The sequence below is a fragment of the Toxorhynchites rutilus genome, chromosome 1 (genome assembly GCF_029784135.1).
Source record: "Toxorhynchites rutilus septentrionalis strain SRP chromosome 1, ASM2978413v1, whole genome shotgun sequence".
In the NCBI taxonomy this organism is placed as follows: Eukaryota; Metazoa; Arthropoda; class Insecta; order Diptera; family Culicidae; genus Toxorhynchites; species Toxorhynchites rutilus.
Window position 1 is genome coordinate 6,039,815 of NC_073744.1, and position 21,033 is coordinate 6,060,847.

Sequence of the window (21,033 nt, forward strand, 5' to 3'; positions counted from 1 at the left end):
ATGATATAGAGACATTCGCCTAGATCGAACGCCTGAGTTCAACATTTTTTCTAAGTTTGCTATCACCTTCGGATTAAGTGTTTCACACCGTATTAAAAAACGGAATGATAACTCGAAAAAACGTACGGAAAGAGGAAGTATGCCAGCTAGAATTTCTAGGCTCATTGTATGTGTTGACTGCATACATCCTAGAGCAATACGCAAACAGCGATATTGAATCCTTTCCAGATGCAAAATATGGGAACAGGCAGCGGACCTGAAGCAAAAACTACCATACTCCATAACAGATAAAATGGTTGTTTTATACAACCTAATCAAATCCTCAGGATGAGCTCCCCACCAAGTTCCTGTTATGGATAGAAGAAAATTTATTCTTTTCTGACATTTTTGTTTCAAGTAGCCTATGTGTTTACCCCATGTTCCTTTGGAGTCAAACACAACACCTAATTACTTGAATGACATCGAGCGACGAATAGGTCTATCCAAAAGTTTAAGCTGTATTTGTGCAGGATGATGTTTTCTTGAGAATACAACCATCTCTGTCTTCTCAGTAGAAAATTCAATACCCAATCTACAGGCCCAATCAACCAAATTGTCAAGAGAATCTTGCAAAGGATTATGAAGATCGGTGTTGTCTTTGCCTATTACCGATACAACACAATCATCTGCAAACTGTCTCAAAGTACAATTTCCCGATAAACAAACATCAATATCATTTACATAGAAGTTGTAAAGAATTGGACTAAGACATGAGCCTTGAGGAAGACCCATGTAGCTAATGCGTAAAACTGACGAAGAACCATGAGAAAAACTCATATGTTTTTCACGCATTAGGTTAAACAGAAAACTACTTAATTTCTGGGAAAACCCATTTAGACGAAGTTTTTGAAAAAGAACTTCAATGGAAACAGAATCGAACGCACCTTTGATATCTAGGAACACTGATGCCATTTGTTGCTTACTACACAAGGCAAAGTCAACCTCTGATGAAAGAAGCGCAAGACAATCATTGGTTCCTTTGCCTCTACGAAACCCGAACTGCGATGGCGAGAGAAGATTATTAGATTCAACCCAGCTGTCTAAACGATGGAGAATCATTTTTTCTAGTAATTTGCGAATGCAAGATAGCATTGCTATTGGTCTATAAGAATTATAATCAGACGCAGGTTTACCAGGTTTCAGAATAGCTATAACTTTAATTTGTCGCCACTCATGCGGAACAATATTCTGTTCAAGGAAAGCATTGAACAGTTTCAACAAACGTCTCTTCGCATTATCAGGTAGATTTTTCAACAAATTAAATTTGATCCTATCTGACCCTGGAGCCGTGTTGTTGCAAGAAAGAAGGGCAAGAGAAAATTCAGTCATACTGAACGGAGGCTCAACATCATTAGATGACTCTAAGAAGGGAGAAGGTGCGGGGGCAGAGTCTGGACATATCTTCTTGGCAAAGTCAAAAATCCACCTTTCTGAATATTCAACTTCTTCATTTGAATGAGATGAATTTCTCATTTGTCTGGCAACTCTCCAAAGAGTGCTCAAGGAAGTCTCTCGTGAAAGCCCATTTACAAAATGACGCTAATAGCCTCTCTTTTTAGCTTTAATGAAGCTTTTGAATTTACGCTCCAGATAAATGTAGTTATCATAACGTTCACGGGTGCCCAATTTTCGCCAATCCTTGAACGCATTCGATTTATCTTTATAGAGATTTGTACATTCTTGGTCCCACCATAGATTAGGAGGACGTCTACGAAACGAATTACCAGGAAAGCGCTTCGTCTGAGCATCAATAGCACTGTCAAGAATTAAACCAGTTAGAAAATTATATTCTTTCAGCGGGGGTAACTCATGAACTAATGCCACCGATTCTGAAATAATTGAAGAGAATCTCTTCCAATCAATGTTTCTAGATAAATCATGCTGAATATTTGTTGTTTCAGACGATTTTGAATTATTTGAAATGGAAATAGTGATTGGCAAATGATCACTTCCATGTGAATCTTGGATGACATCCCAATTACAATCTAAAGAAAAAGAGGAAGAACACAGAGACAAATCTAAGCAACTAGCGCGGCCTGAAGATGGAGCGATTCTTGTTACATCACCTGTATTCAAAATTGCCATGTTGAAGTCCTCGCAAAGATCATAAATCAAATTGGCCCTTCGATCATCAAAAGACTCACCCCATCCAATTCCATGAGAGTTGAAATCTCCCAAAATAAGATTAGGTTGCGGTAAAAGTTCAACTATATTCACAAGATTTCTATAATTAAGCATAGTTCTTGGAGGAATATAAATAGAAGCAATGCATAAATCTTTACCCTTGATACGTACCTGACACGCTAGAATTTCAATTCCTGAGACTAAAGGCAGGGGAATCCTGTAAAATGGGTAGCATGTTTTAATACCTATGAGAACTCCTCCATAGCAATCATCGCGGTATAAACGGATAATATTAAAAGCATGGATGTTTAACACATTGTCCGAACGAAGCCATGTTTCAGAAAGAGTAAACGCATCACAATTCAAAAAATGGAGCATTTGCTTGAAAGAATCATGTTTAGGAAGAATACTTCTACAATTCCACTGCAAAATAGAGGATTTACCTGAATCGACCAATAAATTAGACATCGAAATTAATGAACGAGAGGAGGGGCCACTTTGAAGTCATTTGTTTAGCTATCTGGCTGATAGAAGGAAGCCAAGCAAAAATGATACCTTTCATTGAATCGGATATTCCGAAAAAATCAAGAATCCATTGAACAATTGATGAAAAGGAAATACCTCCTGAAAAGGATGAGGGATCAGGAACCGATTGAGAAGTAAATTAAGAATGGCTTGACAATTCAGGGAAATGAACGTCATAATTAGAAGATCTCCAACCAGGAGGGTTATTCTTGGGTAGAGCAGAATAATTTGAAGATTCTGGCTTGTTAGAGATCAATCCTCTTTTTTTAAGATGGCTTAGAGGAAGAAGCAATTTTCCTCTTCCTGACTCTTCCTGTGATTACTGGATCAAATTGAGAATCCGAATCATCATCCTCTGATAAAACAGAGAAAGGATTTTCTGAAGCCTCGGGTACCTGAGGTGAAGCTGCCTTGAGCATATCAGCGAAGGATCGATTAGAACGATCCTTAAGTGATTGCTTGAGTTTCATCGAACGTAAACGTATTTCGGACAATCCTTAATTGTATGAGGAACATCTCCACAAAAAATACATTTATCAGCATCTTTGTTACAAGTGACTTCGTCATGGTCGTCACCACATTTTGAGCATTTCGTTTTATTACAACAGTAGGTTTTAGTGTGACCTAACTGATTGCAATTTAGGCAAGTCATTATTTTAGGGGTATATAACCGAACTGGAAGACGAAGTTTGTCGATAAGCACATAATTTGGAAGTGCTGTGCCTTCGAAGGAAATTCTAAAAGAGCCAGATGGATAATACTTTTTTTCTGTACCCTCAGATATCAAAGAGTTCAGAGATCTCACCTCCAAAACTTTAATATGTGGAATATTTGCATTGTGAAAGATACCCTTAGCTTTTACAAAATCTTGAAGTTGAAGAGATTTTTCCGTAACTACACCATCGATTTCAACAATGTGAGCCGGAATATAAACTCTATATTCATTAGTGAACAAAGAGTTTTTCACTATCGCGTTAGCATCTTTGTAATTTGAGAGCACAACACGAAGTTTATCTTTATTGACTTTCGTCATTTCTAAGACACCTGAGTAGTTAGTAGAGGTGTGCAATCCAGCTCATCATGATGAACAGCTCAGATCAGCTCAGCTCATCTAGAAGAGCTGTTCTTTATGAACAGCTCTTCAGCTCAGTTGTCAGAGTCGACATCTGGTGGCGACTTTCAATTTGGGTCCCAAACTCGATAGTGTAATCTTTATCAGATTAGAAGACGAAGCCAGTTTAAAATGTTAAAATTTAAATGAATTTTTGTCTATACATTTCCGATATTTTTACTGAGACTTTTCATTATAATATAAAATTGTCTTCAAGAAGAATTTTTTGAGATTTTTTCACCGCCTACAAACAAAGTGTTTTAGACTAATTTAATACACAGATTTTAATTTTCATTCATAATTTGAATTTTAAAAACGTGCTCATTCTGCCTGAAAGTCAATTATTATTTTTGGCGCCCCCTAAAACAAAGCCCAATTCCGTCAACCCGAATATAACAGTTGAAAAGACAAGGAACAAATGAAACTGAACTGATATCATAACACGGAGAGCGAGAGACGGTCAGTTCATTTGAATATTACAGCTCACACACTCTCTTCAATTCTACAGCTCTTTTCTCTCCTTCATCATCATCAAAGTGAGCTGAAGAGCTGTTTGATTTTTTTGCGAGCTGTTCCGCGTCAACTCACTTCAAAGAGTCGATTCTTCGGAACAGCTCATGAGCGGATGGCACATCTCTAGTAGTTAGACGTCAGGTCTTTGCAAATTTGAGATACTCTTAGAGGTTTCCCTTTGGGACGGAAGAATACCACCCAACGGTTTTTCGATGATGCCGGGGCGTTCTGGTATTGTCTAATACGTGGAAGTTGAGCAGAGTTAGGCAGAGATTGTGTCGAAGAGCGGAGAACAGAGTCACTATTTGGTACAGACGAAGAGTTTGACTGCGATTGTTTTTGTTTTTTTCCTAGAGAAACCGTTAAACCATCTGGAGGAGGGTCTGAGTCCCTCATTTCAGCATCGGAGGGTTCATTACCCTCCATTTTTCAAAAAAAAAAATGTCGTAAAAATGAGAGAGAAGATTTTTTAGAACACGCAAATATTAAATGATAAAATTAAAAAAGAAAATAAATAAATAAATAAAATAAAATGAAATATGTGTATGTATATGTATATGTATACGTATGCGTGAAAGAAAAATAAAACGAAAACTTATCTTAAATGTATCTAGATGAATGTCAGAGAACTTCTAAAATCCTTGAAGCGGGTCCAATGGAAGCTTCACACTCCAAAAAACACTTGAAAAATAACTCCGGCTTCTTTCGAAATTCCGTCAAAAAAAGTTTTGAATATTGAATATCTTCAGAAATTCTGCTCCGAGGGTCAAAACAGCGGGAAGTACACAACTTCTTCCGGAAATAGTCTTTCAAACACTGAAATGGCTTACAAGAAAAAGTCACAAAGAAAATCTGCAATATTCGTTATGATGAAAATTATACGTCACCTTTATTCCACGGCTTGCTGATGTATGAACTATGGCTATTGTCCTATGTCCTATTGCACCCACCGTATAGTCCAGAAATGCCTGGATGACGGTCTCTTCCCTGCGGAATGGAAGATACAAAAGTTGGTGCTGCTCCCGAAACCAGGAAAGCCACCTGGAGATCCAGCGTCGTATAGGCCTATTTGTTTGTTGGATACTTTGGGAAAGCTCTTGGAAAGGGTTATTCTCAACAGACTGGTGAAATGCACGGAGGATGACCACGGATTGTCGAAAATGCAGTTCGGGTTCCGGAAAGGAAAGTCGACAGTGGACGCTATTCGGACAGTTATCGAGAAAGCTCAGGTCTCGCTTAAACAAAAACGAAGAGGCAACCGTTACTGCGCGGTGATTTTGATTGACGTGAAGAACGCCTTCAATAGTGCCAGCTGGGAGGCCATCGCCGAGGCGCTACACAGATTGAAGGTCCCTAGCTACCTGTACAGGATACTGAGGAGTTATTTCCAGAATCGGATCCTGGTATACAACACAGACAGGGGACAGATACTGAAGAATATCTCGGCGGGAGTTCCACAAGGTTCCATCCTAGGTCCTACGCTTTGGAACACGATGTATGACGGTGTTCTAAGGCTGAAGCTACCCAGAGGTGTGGAGATCGTGGGCTTCGCGGACGACATCGTAACAACGGTAATCGGCGAGACGCTTCAGGAGGTGGAAATGTTGGCGACTGAGGCTGTAGACATGATCGGTAGTTGGATGGACAGCGTAAAGCTCCAGATGGCACATCACAAAACCGAGGTGCTGTTAGTGAGCAATCGTAAGGCAGTGCTGCGGGCAGAGGTATCGGTCGGAGGACATACCATCGTTTCGAAGCGGGCGGTGAAGTACCTCGGAGTCATGATCGACGACCGGCTGAACTTCAACCAGCACGTCGACTATGCATGTGGGAAGGCGTCAAAGGCCATCAACGTGGTGGCGAGGATCATGCCAAATAGCTTTGGCCCAAGCAGCAGCAAGAGGCATCTCTTGGCAAGTGTATCTTCGTCGATACTGAGGTATGGTGGCCCTGCCTGGTTGGCGGCTCTGGAAACCCACCGAAATCGGAGGAAGCTGAACAGCACATTCCGACTCATGGCCATGCGAGTCGTAAGTGCTTATAGGACCATTTCGACAGAAGCTGTGTGTGTAATCGCCGGAATGATTCCCATCTGCATCACTCTGGCGGAAGATAGCGAGTGCTACAAGCGACGGGAAAGCAGAGGTATCCGGAAATTGATGAGAGCGGAGTCGTTGGACAAATGGCAGTATGAATGGGATACGGCAGAAAATGGTAGATGGACGTACAGGCTGATACCGGTACTTTCGACCTGGTTGAACAGGAAACACGGTGAAGTTAACTTTTACTTGACGCAGTTTCTGTCTGGGCATGGCTGTTTCAGGCAATATCTACACCGGTTCGGGCACGCAGTTTCACCCCTCTGTCCGGAGTGTGGAGATATGGAGGAAACACCGGAGCCGGAATATAAACTCTATATACCGGAGCACGTCGTTTTTGTCTGTCCCAGGTTCACCGAAAGGCGCGAGGGGCTGCCTGCACTTCATGTCGGGAATATTGTGGAGGAGATGTGTCGCGACGAGATGATCTGGAATGCCGTGAGCAGTGCAATCACACAAATCATGTCGGAGCTGCAGCGAAGGTGGAGGGCTGACCAAAGTGCTGACAACGTCCGACGGTGAAAGGTGAACAACGGCGACGGCTGTTGCAAGAGATGGTACCTCACGAGAGTAGCTGTGACGGGGTGCGCGTTGTGTTGGAGGGCACCACCTAATCGGCTCTCCGCTGGGAAGAGAAATCCTGCGAGGGTGACTGTGACGGGGCGCGCGTCAAGTTGGAGGGCGCTTCCTAATCGGTGCACGTCTCGACAGGTAAACGGATACTGCCACGGAGAACAGCAAAAGGCCTGCCTGACAACGCCTGATCGTGGCCTGGATGGAGGAACACCGCGAACATTTCGAAGGAACGAGCATCAAGGATGAAGCCACGATCAAAATGGTGAATACCCCACGAGAGTAGCTGTGACGGAGTGCACGTCAGGTTGGAGGGCACTGCCTAATCGGCGCTCCGTTGGGAAGAGAAATCCTGCGAGGGTGACTGTGACGGGGCGCGCGTCAAGTTGGAGGGCGCTTCCTAATCGGTTCACGCCTCGACAGGTGAGAAACCCCGCGAGGGTGGCTGTGACGGGTTGCGCGTCAAGTTGGAGGGCAATTCCTAATCGGTTCACGTCTCGACGGGTAAATTCAAAATGCCTGCGAAGAGGACATCAGCGCATTGTAATTAATAACGAATGGAAAGAAAAAAATATTGAGAAAAAGGGTAGGACAACGCTAGTTAGCGTTGAAAACTCGAGAAGTGCATGAGCACAGCCGCCCCCTGAAGTAGTCGCCTAGATGTGGTCCCAGGGGGAATAAGGCAACGAGTAGAGGGCTTGGTTTTTGTGGGTGCGATCCCCACTCGACGTCTGGGTTAACCCTTCCCAGGTAAGGCTGGTAGAGCGTTCCTCACCTCTTTAAAAAAAAAAAAAAAAAAACCCACCGTATAGTCCGGACTTGGTTTCAAGTGATTATCATCTTTTCCGGTCCATGCAGAACGCTCTTGGTGATACTAAGTTGGCCTCAAAAGAGGGTGGTTTGCATTTGATTTCCGCATTCGTGAACGAAAGAGCTTTCCCGCAAACGAGCCCGCGCCCGCATCGCAGCGCATTCACTATGTCCTCGGCCTTAGATTTTTCTGAAAAATTAAGAAAATTTGTATTTATTTCTTCATACTGGCAACACCCTGTAGGGGTTTCCTTTAAAAAGAAACACTTCTGAGAAATATTTCACATCGTTTCACTCGTCCATCTCATTCGCTCACTTGCGGCTTAAAGATCGGAGAGTGAGCGGAGCAGCAAGCAAACACAATGCTGGCAGTTTTCAAACAATGCTGTCAGATCTGACGCAACTGTCAAACTGCGCTCTTTGTGTTTCGGTCTGTAAATACCCAGTCTACATTGTTGTGTCGGATTGGTCCCAACAAATGGTGTCGACAACGGTACCGATGTCGTGCCATTGTGCAATGATTTTGTCGACCTACCCTTCGAATTTGACAACCAATTATGGGCCAACACTGTGCCAATCTGGCACCACGTCGACCGAAAGCAAATCTGCTCGACTCTTATTATGGCTCTATTTCTTTTCAAGGAAATGCAAATAAAATGTAAAGGAAAAATACCGTTGATAAATATATATGATTTATTTCTCGAGAAAGCAATTTCATAATTAAATTCAATTTGTAATACAATTATCAATTCATCGATTATTTACATAGTTTTATAGTGTTCTTCTATATATACATGTGTAACTTTTTTTTGTTAAAATATGTGTAGTATACAATAATAATAATTTAAATATTTCATTCCTCTCTCTGTGCATTTATAGTCCACTTCTATATATTAATACGCTATATATAATCCTTTTTTTTCCTTCATTTAGTACAAATTTTTTTAGTAATTCCTATTCCTATTCTATTTCATTGTATATTTATCTGCCTTCGGGAATATTTTTTTGTATACTACAAATTATAAATTATTGATTGATAACATTTTTGAACCCCAAAAATCTCAAAAATAAATCTATCGTTTTAATTAAATATTAAATATAATAAAATTAAATATAGAAGTTAAACTTTATAAAGTAATGCTATCATATATTTAATTTATTTCTTTGCATCTATGTCTTCGGAAATATTTTTTTAAATCTATTTTGAATAACAGCTATATTTCTGGAATTTGAAAAACAACAAATCAATTAATTTTTTTTTCTATTTTAAAAGCCACAATTTTATTTTTCATTTTTCATATTGTATAAATTATTCTATGAAAAAAAATTATTCAAAATAATTTTGAACAATTGACGTGATAATGTTTTATTATCATTATTTTTTCATGACTTATTGGACTCAGTTTCTAGTGATATCTACGGTTGCCGTTGGTCGGTAATTTATAAGAGCTGATTTTTAATTATCTGAAGATTAAAATGGTTATCAATTAAAAAAAAATAGTGTGCACTTATTACTTGGCAATTCCATGATTTGGAACCAGTAGGAATTATTGAGCTAGGATTATAACTTCCCTTTCTAATTATCACTCCAATGGAAGGGTACTGCCAGATATGTCCGTAGCCAGGAAGAAAAATCGGTTTGTCGAAATACGATTTTTTCAGCCAACGAAGGCAAAACAATCCTGATTCAATCATTCCATAGCCTTTCCTGTTCATCTACCTGTAGGACGCCAAGCTGTTTGAAATCTGAAACAATATTAGACTATATTTAGCAAGTTTGTTAGGCAATTATGAAATGAATAAAAATTAATTTATGATGCAGTTTTGGATCTAAGCAAGCAAATAAAGTTTTACAGTTGTTTTGGCAAATTCTTAATATTCCTATATTATATATATTATTATATATATATATACAGGTCGGCACGATTATCCGGAGTATTGATTATATTTTCCGGATAATCGAATCATAAAAAACGAATTTTCTCTCGATAAACGTAATATAATTATGGCTTGCACTTATTATTCAACGGTTTTATCTAGCTTGGACTCGTTTGTATATTGGTGACTTTGTAACTTTGTCTGTAGCGCTGTATCACATTACTAGAAATTTAACTTCCTTCCTGTTGAGCGTTTGATCTGAAATTTGGAACACATCTGTCTCTGGTTTCATTATAAATTTGTGTATTCCATGATCTTGGAAATCTAAGATGGCGGCCGGTACAAAATGGTGGATTACCTATTTTCTCAGAACACCGTCAATATGTATATCAAATGAAAGGGATTGACTAGTAGAACACAGTTATTTATTAAAAATGCAAATCTAAAATGGCGACCACTACAAAATGGCGCATTACATATTTTCTCAGAACACCATCAATATGGACATCAAATGAAAGGGATTGACTAGTAGAACACAGTTATTTATGAAAATTGCAAATCCACAATGGCCGCCACCACAAGATAGCGCCATATATATTTTTTCCACAATCCCATCAATATGGGTATCAAATGAAAGGGCTTGACTAGTAGAATACAGTTCTTTATTAAAAATAATTATACAAATTATTCAAAATTACCGAAAATCAAAAATAAAATACTCCGGATAATCGAGTCTAAAATTCCGGATAATCGAATCCCGGATAACCTAGTCCGACCTGTACATTCGTTTGAGACTCACAGGGGACTTCGACAAGACGATGGACTTTCCTGTCTGCTCTTCAATGTGGTGCCGGAAGGTGTTATGCGGAGAGCGAGCTTCAACAGGAGGGGTACGATTTCCAACAAGTCTAGTCAGTTTATCCGCTTCGTCTGCCACATGGACATACGTGGACATCGGAAGAACACATGAACACACACTCACACGAATCAGGGCTGATTAGGCTTACAATCAATGCGTCTAAGACTAAATACATGCTAGAAGAAGGAACTGATCGTAACATAATTCTTCCTGTTCCGGTGACGAGAGTATAGGAATTTGTCTACCGTGAGTTGTTGATAACAACTTTCGACAAAAACAGCCTCGAAATTTGAAGACATGCGTCAACAGATGTCGCGCTCACTCCGCAAATTCTTAAGGTCCAACAAACTCCGACCCCGTAGGAAGTGCACCATGTACAAATCCCTGATTCGATCGGTTGTTCGCTATGGACATGAAGCATGGACGAGATCGAAGAGAACTCCCAAGCACTTGGTGTTTTCGAATGCCGAGTGCTAAGAACAATATAAGGTAGTGTAAAGGAAAACAGAGTACGGATAAGTAGGATGAACCACGAACTGATACAACTCTATGGAGAACCCAGCATCCAGAAAGTCGCCAAGGATGGACGAGCGCGATGGACAGATCATGTTGCAAGATTGCCTGACAGCAGCCCTGCAAAGATGATGTTCGCATCGAATCCGGTAGGAACAAGAAGAAGAGGAGCCCAGTGAGCGAGGTGGTTGGACCAGGTAGAGCAAGACTTGGCAAGAATCGGTGCGGGCAGAAGTTGGAGAACTGCAGCTGTAAACCGAGTTCATTGGTGGAACAATGTTGTGAAGAAGATCAAATCTCTTCATAAGAATTGCGAATCAATCTTTGTGAATGAATGAATAAAAAAATGTTATCCTTCCTATGCCACAAACAAAAGTAACTATTATAAGAATAGTTTATTAAAACGGTGACTATAATTTGCCAGAACTTCATACTTCCGCTTCAGTTGACACTCGTGGAAGAATACCAGACAACTTTATGATGTTATCAAACTACTGTTTCTTCTTACCCATGCACATCTACCAATTAACAGCAAAAACGAAGCTTCTACTTTTACCCTTCTGAAGAAGCAACTTCACCCACAGGTGATCGCATCAGCATTAATTAACAATCGAGGATCAACACTGCTGAAATGCGTTATCATCGAAAAATATGTCACTGACAACGAGCTGATGATACAGCAGGATATCATATTTTGACCGTCAATATTTAACAAACCCGCATAAGCAAACCGATAAGATGTGAGTTTTAACCCATTTTATGCCAAGTGTTCGAAAAATCTAACAGCAAATTTCATAATTTTGCATGACTTTGGAAACCAATCATACAATAAGGTTTTGGCATCAAATAATAACTTAGTGTATTAGCTACCACTAACTATCAATTTCATTCAATTTTGTATAACTTTATTGGGGAATGAATTCGGTTTAAATCCACTATGTGCGGAAGGTACATAGGTACAAGATCACATATTGTTATGTAGGAAAAACAACATTGGATTGAACCTCCTACAGGAACCAAAACGTAGGTTTAACCAATGTCTTTTTTGGTGATTTTTCGATTTTTTGTCATTTTCCGGAAAACGGGAGAACGAAAAAAAACTTCTTGAAGAATGGAGTTTTTGTAACGCCATAGACAGCGCAATTCTTATTGCTCCGTCGATAACAATATTTGTGTATAAGTAAGCAACACTAAGCGGCTGCGTGAGCTGGAAGTACGATTCAAAAGCAATAAAAACTTAAAACTATTTATAACACACAATCTTGAGTACCTACGCCGGATAACGACATGCAATACAATACGATAAAGCAAATAAGTGAATACATGGACTTTTTTGTATACATTGTGTATATACGGTTTTCAATCTACTTATACATAATAATTATGTATGGGATGTACTCACCTGTATTATCTATAACATCCGCCAATACTCGGGCCATTGATGGAGATTTAAAAAACAACCTGGAAATAAATAAAATAAATAGTATATAAATGCATTGAAAACGATAACAAAAAAAGGTTTCATATTCCAAAAAGAATTGAAGATTTCAACTGTTAGAGATTTCTCTTATAACATTAAAATAAAAATTATACAAAAATTGATTCGTAGTGCTCACCTGTATCAACTATCGCTGATGCGGGCCGACTGAGGGCGATTCGTGAAAATAACCTGAAAGTAAATAAAACAATGAAATAATAAATGAAACGATTTATACATTAAATATTAAAATCAATAAAAAAAATATTTTATTGATCCCAGAAAAAACCGGAACAAGCCGGAACAAAACAGGTTAAGTCGGTTTTCCATATTAGATAAAATATAAAAATCATACAAAAATTAACTCATAGTGCTCACCTGTATTAATAGATTATCCGGCAACCGACTGCACTCTGGATGATCTGGAAATAAATAAAGTAATTAGTACATTACACATTAAAATCAATAGAAATGATAAAAAAGGATCCTTGGTCCACAAAACACCGGAACAAGGAACCGTTTTAACTGTTAGATATATTCAAAACTATGCAAAAATAAATTCATTGCACTCATCTATATTTACTGCCTGCTGATGCTGAAGTGATGAAAGTCAGTGCGAAATTAATTTAAAAATAAATAAAATTATTAGTATACAATTATTATTACATGTTGAAAACAAATTTCATACATATAAATTCACTGCACTCACCTGTATTTACGTATTTACTATGATGTCTGCTGATCTGGGGGAGATGGAACCAATACGAAAATAACCTAAAAATAAAACAAATCAGTATTCATGTATATTTTATATTATAGCTTATTATCACAATAAACGATATTATCGCTTTAGAAAACATAACGGATAACAATTATTTATTCCTGTCACATTCCTGAATACAGAAAAATTATCCGGAACAATAATCGTTTTGATAAATTAACCGTCTCTAAGCTGGCCGATCAACACAACATATTTGTTCGGTAGAATATTCATATTAATTTACTCACCTGTCCTGTTCGCAAACTGTGCCAGTCAGTACTTTGATCAAGCAAATCTAAAATGAACTGAGTTAAATTAAAACAGAAAATAAAGGTAATTTTAAATACTTACGAAATTCGTTTCTTTGTACACCAACTGTTGTTTTGAGTATTGACAGTTCAATGAGGAGAAAATAGACTGCAGTGATGGCGATTCGCTCATTTCGTGTAGTTTTATTGTGATTATAGCTGAAACTTAGGGCAGTGCTGCCTGCGGGAGGCAAGGCGGGGTAAAATTCCAGTACTCTTGTAGCACTTTTCGTCACTCGACCGACACCGTGCTTATAACCGCTCGAATAGATTTTAAACTGGGTAAGGTAAATAATCATCCCCCTCACATCAAACTCGAACCCGTGGAGCCACAGTAGCCGACAAACGTGAATGCCGTCATTTTACGACGAGAACTCGAACGCATCGGTCGCGTGCTGTGGTTTCGTGCCGTCAATCGGAATGCTTGTGTTTGTATTTTGCTATTTGTAGCGAAAATAAGGAAAGAGGAAAAAATTCCAATAAGGTGTTGCTCTGGTGGAATTGTGCAAAAGAATTTGGATCGTTGAGTGCTCTTGTTTCTGTGTTCGAGTTCGGTTAATTTTCCACGAGGAATGAATGATCATGATGAATTGAATGGCCAAGGCTTCTGTCAAGGGCTGCAACGCCTTCTCTGGGATTAGCTAGCCTAGCTAAGCATATTTAGTAGTTGATGTTTCGAGAGATTTCGAAAATCAATCGGTGTTGCTTTTTTCGTAGAGTGCAATGTGATGCTTCAATACGTAAATAGTGCCGTTAATTTAGTATGCATATGTGGAGAAGATAGTGGAAAAGCAGCAATCATCGGCAAGCTCAGGCTAACACGAAAATTGTAAGCAAAAGCAGAAGAATGACATGAAAAAGGCCCCCCTGTTGTGTTGTTGTGTTTGTGTGTGGTTTCGAGTGTTTGTAATGTGCAAAAATTCGTACTGAAAAAATGTGATCAGAAAGAAGGCTTTAGGTGCAGAGAAGAAAAGTGCTAATTATTGTTGGTACTTGTGTGTGGATGAAACTACGGTGCAGCAGTCTTCTTCGCTTCGCTTATACGCAAACCAGAAATACCCCAAAACCAGAATACGCCTCACATACAGCGGAAAGTAGGCGCTTCTGGATTGCCTTAACAATATTTACGCTCTGCGCTACGATGGCACCTGGTTACTGTTACTACGGTTACGACTGTCACTGACCCAGCTGTGGAATTATTTCGCGTGTAAACAGAGCTGCTGTGGCTGAGGTTTACCTTTTCCTTCTACAACAACTGACCGTGTGATTTTTTTCCGCTACTACAATGGCATCCATAAAGGTTGTGGTCCGTGTGAGGCCCTTCAATCAAAGGTGAGAATTGTTCGGGTATTTCTATCGCATGTTGATCCCTTTTTATAGCCGTTCGATTAGCAGCAGAAGTAAACACGCGAGGCATCGCAAGCGTTGTTGTGTTGCGGAGGAAGAAGTGGAAGTGAATTTCAAATATTTACTCATTTTAGTACTCAAACAGTTTCTAAGCTCGGGTCTCGTTCTTGTTTTGATTGGCTTTGAACGTGGTTTATCGAGGATGTGACTAACGAGCTGTCGAGGATTGTTGTTTATTGTTTGTTTTAGGAGAGCAAAACTTCCGCTTGAAGGAATCCATCGCAATCTTTCTGACTATAAAAATCAGCGGAACCGCGATAAGGTATGATGGGTATAGGGAAAAATATGTGGGTATTGTGGAGAACTAGCTGAGGTATGCTAAGCTAAGCTGAGTAATTCTTGGAATGAACCAATGCGGAACAAAATCAGGAATTTCTGCAAAAATAATAATCTAGTTGGAACATGTTAGGTATGCTTGTGTTGTTCAGTACACCACTCTCAGTGCTAGCTTCCCTAATATTCAATAATTTTTGAATTGCTTCGCAATGAAAGAAAAAAAATTGTAAGGATACAACTCCTTATAACACGACCGCATATTTTCGACGTAGAACTACGTCAATTATGTTATGTAATTCACTTGTTTACCACTTCAAATATTATTTTAAAATGCATCGAAATTTTTGTAATAGTTTATTTTCTTCGTTACAAATAAATTTGATGAACGCCTTTTTACATTTGATATGATGCCTAGGACTAAACATGTGAACGGAAGAGTTGTCAAACGATCATTGTTTCGTTTACCGCTCAACGGTTTACATTTACCCCTGAAATTATTGCACATCTCATGTTTATGTAGTTCTCGAACCGCAAAAGATCATTCACCTCTAGTATCTGAAATGACGATTTTCTCAGGCTTCTCAGTTTAAAAGTACGTTTTAGGGAAACATTCTGGTCTGCACAACGACAAGCGAGTACAAAAGTACTCAACACCAAAAAATACCCCCGACTTGCATGTATTTGCTAAGCGGATTCCCTCAGGCACATTATTTTCAATGCCCGTGTTAGGGAAACACAGCTCAGGTGGAAAAAGATACCCACGACTTACATGTTTTGACAAAGCGGATTCCCCCAGGTACATCGATTTTGAAGTTTGTGTTGGAGAAACCGTAAATCGGGCCAATCAAAACTGGGCAGTTGAGGCGTTTAGATAACGCTTGACATTTTATAGTTATTCATTTGTTTATCTCATGAAAAATAACATTTTATTAATTGCGATAGACGCGTAGAAATATTTCCTATCAACTGATACAAACATCTTTCCGATCTATTAAGAAAAGTTCGAGTTATAAGCATTCGAAATGCGGGAAGGGTTAGCACACAAATTGACAGAACAAATGTATGGGAAAAAAATGGGTGTTCTTTCAGTTTTCATGAACTTATACCGGTTAGAGATTAGCGAATTGTAATGTATAGCATATCAAACAAATTTTAGAGAATTTCCGAATCGATTGATATGCAAATCATGAGAATTCGTTTACAGTGAAAATAGTTATTAACGTTAACTTTATTTCATAAAAACGTGATCTGTTTTCTGATTTGGCACCCTTCTGAAAGACGTAGTTCTACGTCAAAATAATTTATCTAGATTCTCTCAGGAGGTAATAGAAGATCATATTTGATGAAAAAAATCCTCCTACGCATATGTTCCAATTTCAACAATGACAAAGTTACAGAACTTTTTTTTGACGTGGGACTACGTCTAACCGGAATATATGGGGGGTAGAATGAAAACATAAACACTGAACATGCAGGAAAAAATGAAAGATTTCGAATGCTTATAACTCGAACATTTTCTACTGGATCGGAAAGATGTTTGCATCAATTGATAGGGAATATTTCTACGCATCTATCGCAATTAATAGAATGTTATTTTTCATTAGATAAATAATTGAATAATTGTAAAATGTTAAGCGTTATCTAAACACCCTAACTGCCTCGTTTTGATTGGCCCGCTTTACGGTTTCCCCAACACAGACTTCAAAACCAAGCAGCCTTGGGAAAATCGAAAGTACAAATACATGAAAGTAGGGGGACTTTTGTTCTCTCCGAAATGTGTTCCCTAACACAGACTTCAAAGCCAATCAGCGTTGGCGAAATCGACATTGCAAATACATGAAAGTAGGGGGAGCTTCTGTTCCCACGAAATGTGTTTCCCTAACACAGACTTCAACAAAGGCTTCAGAACCAAGAGAAATTGGGATTGCAAATTCATGCAGGTCGGGACTTTTTTTTGTTCCGACTGAAATCTGTTTACCTATAAAGACTTCTAAACCAAAGTGTCTGAGGAAATCGGCATTGCAAATACATGCAAACTGCGAGTACATTTGTACTCGCTTGCCTTTGTGCAGACTAGAGTGCGTTTCCCTAACACGGTCTCACAACGCATATTGAATTCAATTGAATTCGGAAATTGTTTCATTCAGTCAAAAATTTAATCAATACAAACAAATGATTACTAAGCTAAGATAGTCTCACGTCAACCTTGCGGTTATATCATAGATATAATCCACCCATTTTTTTTTGTTTCGGACTCTGTTGCTTCAAACTGTCTCTACATTAAAAAGTACGCTACGGAAGACGATTCTGATGCTTTCATTTGAAAGATGAGAAAATTTTGTACAGGATATAGTAGTGGAACAACTAAATTAGTGAATTTTAATAACATTTTGGAAGTGAAACACTGGAAAGTTAATAATTTTTAATGTGTTTATATTAATTTTATCCTAAAAACTTATATTAAACTAGATTGTTTCTATCAATTAAAATGAAGTTCTTTAACCGCTCCACAATTTGTTCTTTGACGCACAACTTCTATCTTTCTTAATTTGGCTGCAATATCGATATAAACAATTCCTGCTGAAAATTCAAGCAAATTTTCAAAAATCACGATTTTTACCCCACTGTACATGTAATAGCCACATAAACTTCACCTTAACGTTGAAACGTTACATTTCTTCATGTAATAAGTCATACAGGGGAACTTCGATATAACGTACACATGTTCAATGTGCAAAAAATATTTTCCAAAATAGGTACTGAGAGTTTCATGTCAATCTCACAGGTTCAACAAAGGTCACTTGATGGCCTGTACTTTTAACCAATCTCGATAAACAACTGGTTTCATGATTCCGGATTATAAATGTATCAAGCAGTATGAAGGGAAATATCATGAGAAAGGTTGGTCTCATCTTCTAGTTGAACTTTTTCATCATTATTTATTTACCTCACCCAAACAACAACACAAAAAATAATATAAGCCTGAGTTCATTTTTTTTTGCTTCGATATAACGTACAATTTTGATAGAGAAATGATGCAAAAATCTTTCCGATCTATTAAGAAATGTTCGAGTTATAAGCATTCGAATTACGGGTAGGGTTAGCACACAAATCGGCAGGACAAGTGTATGAAAAAAAGGAAATTCTTCCAGTTTTCATGAATTTAAACCCTTAAGAGATTAGCGAATTGTAATGTATAGCATATCGAACAAATCTTAGAAAATTTACGATTTGATTGTTATGCAAATCATGAGTATTCATTCACAGTGAAAATAGTTATTAACGTTAACTTTATTTCATAAAAACGTTACCTGTTTTCTGATTTGGCACCCTTCCTGAAAGACGTAGTTCTACGTCAAAAATAATGTTGCCTTATATCGAGGTATAACTACAGGGTTTTCCATTTCGGGCTTCCGAAAGTATACAGCCCTGCGCTGACAACCGTTTGACATAGCTGTCAACCAAAGCGTCATATCGTTAGTTGAATGTCTGCCATTTTACAATATGGATCGTTTTAGCATAGCACAACGTGTTAATTTTGTTAAATTATACTATAAAAATGATGAAAAACCGGCAAATGTTTTTCGAGCATTACGGACGGATTTTGGTCGTCATGGGCGGCCTACAGAGCACACAATCGCTAATGTAGTGCGTAAATTCGAACAAACTGGATCCGTAGCGGCCGAAAATATTGCTGCTGTTGCTGCCAGTGTGGAGGATGACCCGAATGTACACATCATTGTGGCGAATTTTGCATTTGGACTTGCACCTACATCCATATAAAGTCCAACTGGTACAAAAATTAGAGCGTGGTGACCATGGAATGCGTCGGGCATACGTCGATTGGGTGAACGAACAATAGCAGCAAACTGCTGAATTTTCGCATCAAATTTTCTTCGGCGATGAGGCACATTTCGAGCTCGGTGGCTATATGAACACCCAAAATTTCCGTATATGGGGCTCAGAAAATCCACACGTGATTGTTGAGAGGCCATTGCATCCGCCAAAAGTCACTGTTTGGTGCGCATTATGGTCTGGTGGAGTCATCGGGCCGTATTTCTTTGAAAATGAGGACGTCGAGACGGTAACTGTGAATGGTGAGTGCTATAGCCACATGTTAACCGATTTTTTTTGCCACAAATTGAAGATATGGATACGGATGACATGTGGTTTCAGCAGGAGGGCGCCACGTGCCACACAACACGACCGAACATGGCCATATTGCGAACGAAATTTGAGGGACGCATCCAGATCATGCGATTTGAACCCGCTAGACTTTTTTTTGTGGGGTTATGCGAAAGACCGTGTCTATGCCAACTCTCCGCAAACTCTTGAACATTTGAAAGACAACATTCGTGAAGTTATGACCGAGATACCGCCCCATATGTGCCGAAAAGTCATCGAAAATTACCTGTTCCGGATCAAGGTGTGCGAGGAAGCCCTAGGTGGACATTTGAATGATGTTGTATTTCACACATAATGGCATAAACCAAACATTAATTTGAAATAAAAGTTTCATCGAAATTCGAATTCTAAGTGTGTTTTATTTCAATTTACTTTCGGAATTTAAAGTTGGAAAACCCTGTATATATATGTATCAACTTAACAATATGTTTTAATGTGGTGTTCTTATGTAAAAATTATATTTTATAATTCGTCTTCGTGTGAAATGAACAAAGATTTTATCGCTTGAGACACTTATGCGATTATCCAAATAACATTTATATTTTTTATATTTTTTCCATCACACCAAAGAGATACAATGGCTAAATTCTACTGTTACGATTTTTGTCCTACATTCCCATGCAATCAACTCACTGTGCGTTGTCTTGTGTGGGTGACTACTTTGTTTGATACTGAGTACCGCTATCTATTACTCATAGGAGCACCGTATTGATCCGTGAACAGGTTCACAAGATATCAATCTTCGTTTAGGAAAAGCATAAACTGATACTTGGTTGAGTAAAATATATGTTAACATGGTTCCTTGCTATGGTAGCTGAGAGCAGACAAACGGCCACAAAGAGTTAAAATTGAATAGACCTATTGCCTTCAGTTCACGGCAGGTTGTGTAAGATCACCAGTTCTGAATATGTCGAAAAAAGTATTTTCGATTTGGCATCTCTTATTACAACTAGCTACAAAACCAACTGGTAGATAATATAGTAAAAAAGTTTGACTACTCAATTCAATGCTGAAGACGCAAAAAAACTAATATTTTAGGAGCTTAATGGCTTGTTGTAATCGATTCAGCACCACGTTCCTGTATATATTGTGGTTTTAATTCTCGACCACTTAGTTTACGGCCGAGAGAGATAGATGAATAATGTCACTAAGCCTCCGCCTACGTGAGTAGCACTGACACCGCTATCCGCTCCTCTTTGGAAGCCGCTTGGGGCCTAATTTGGTCATAGTATCATTTAACGTCTCGACTTATAGTGTAATAGAGTGAGCGAGCATGCATTTCTAGTTCATCGCAACCAATTTCTGTTGTTTCCAATGTCCGCACGTTTAGCCCTAATGTATCACTATGCGACTCTTTCTTCAGATATTTGTCAAACCTGAGCCCACCATAGTTACGTGCTGTTTGGCCACCTCATTACGATGATTGTCTGCTTATTTTCTCCGCAGGTGTACCAATTGTGTCACATACTAACAATCGTTTCCCCCTACAATAAACACAAGTGTGGCACACCTCAATTACACAGTAGGTTTGTGGAGCAGTCGTCCCTTTCGTAAACATAATTTTTTTTTGTTCAAC

General features: G+C 38.7%; 2 protein-coding genes across 6 annotated transcripts in view; one reads left to right on the top strand and one right to left on the bottom strand.

The window, feature by feature from the left end:
• Positions 1-8,470: 8,470 nt before the first annotated feature.
• Positions 8,471-14,128, bottom strand: LOC129769280 (uncharacterized). Of its 4 annotated transcripts, none has more exons than XM_055771422.1 (8): positions 13,633-14,128; positions 13,530-13,576; positions 13,231-13,295; positions 13,105-13,116; positions 12,900-12,934; positions 12,661-12,713; positions 12,447-12,505; positions 8,471-9,540 (listed from the first exon to the last, which is right to left on the bottom strand). In XM_055771422.1, the coding sequence occupies exons 1-6, from the start codon at positions 13,720-13,722 to the stop codon at positions 12,666-12,668; spliced, it is 297 nt and encodes a 98-aa protein (XP_055627397.1). In that variant the 5' UTR covers positions 13,723-14,128; the 3' UTR covers positions 8,471-9,540; positions 12,447-12,505; positions 12,661-12,665. The 4 variants fall into 4 exon arrangements, with proteins under 4 accessions (XP_055627397.1, XP_055627391.1, XP_055627415.1 ...); XM_055771416.1 differs by having other exon boundaries at positions 12,900-12,943; positions 13,633-14,123; XM_055771440.1 differs by lacking the exon at positions 13,105-13,116 and having other exon boundaries at positions 13,633-14,124.
• The window catches only part of LOC129769266 (kinesin-like protein Klp98A), a 58,719-nt gene continuing 51,602 nt past the window's right edge, over positions 13,917-21,033 (top strand). The window contains exon 1 of one of the 2 annotated variants that reach the window (XM_055771403.1): positions 13,917-14,921. In XM_055771403.1, the coding sequence (XP_055627378.1) occupies positions 14,875-14,921 (47 nt within the window). In that variant the 5' untranslated portion in view covers positions 13,917-14,874. The remainder of the gene's footprint in view (positions 14,922-21,033) is intronic. The other variant, XM_055771395.1, reaches the window with a different exon arrangement.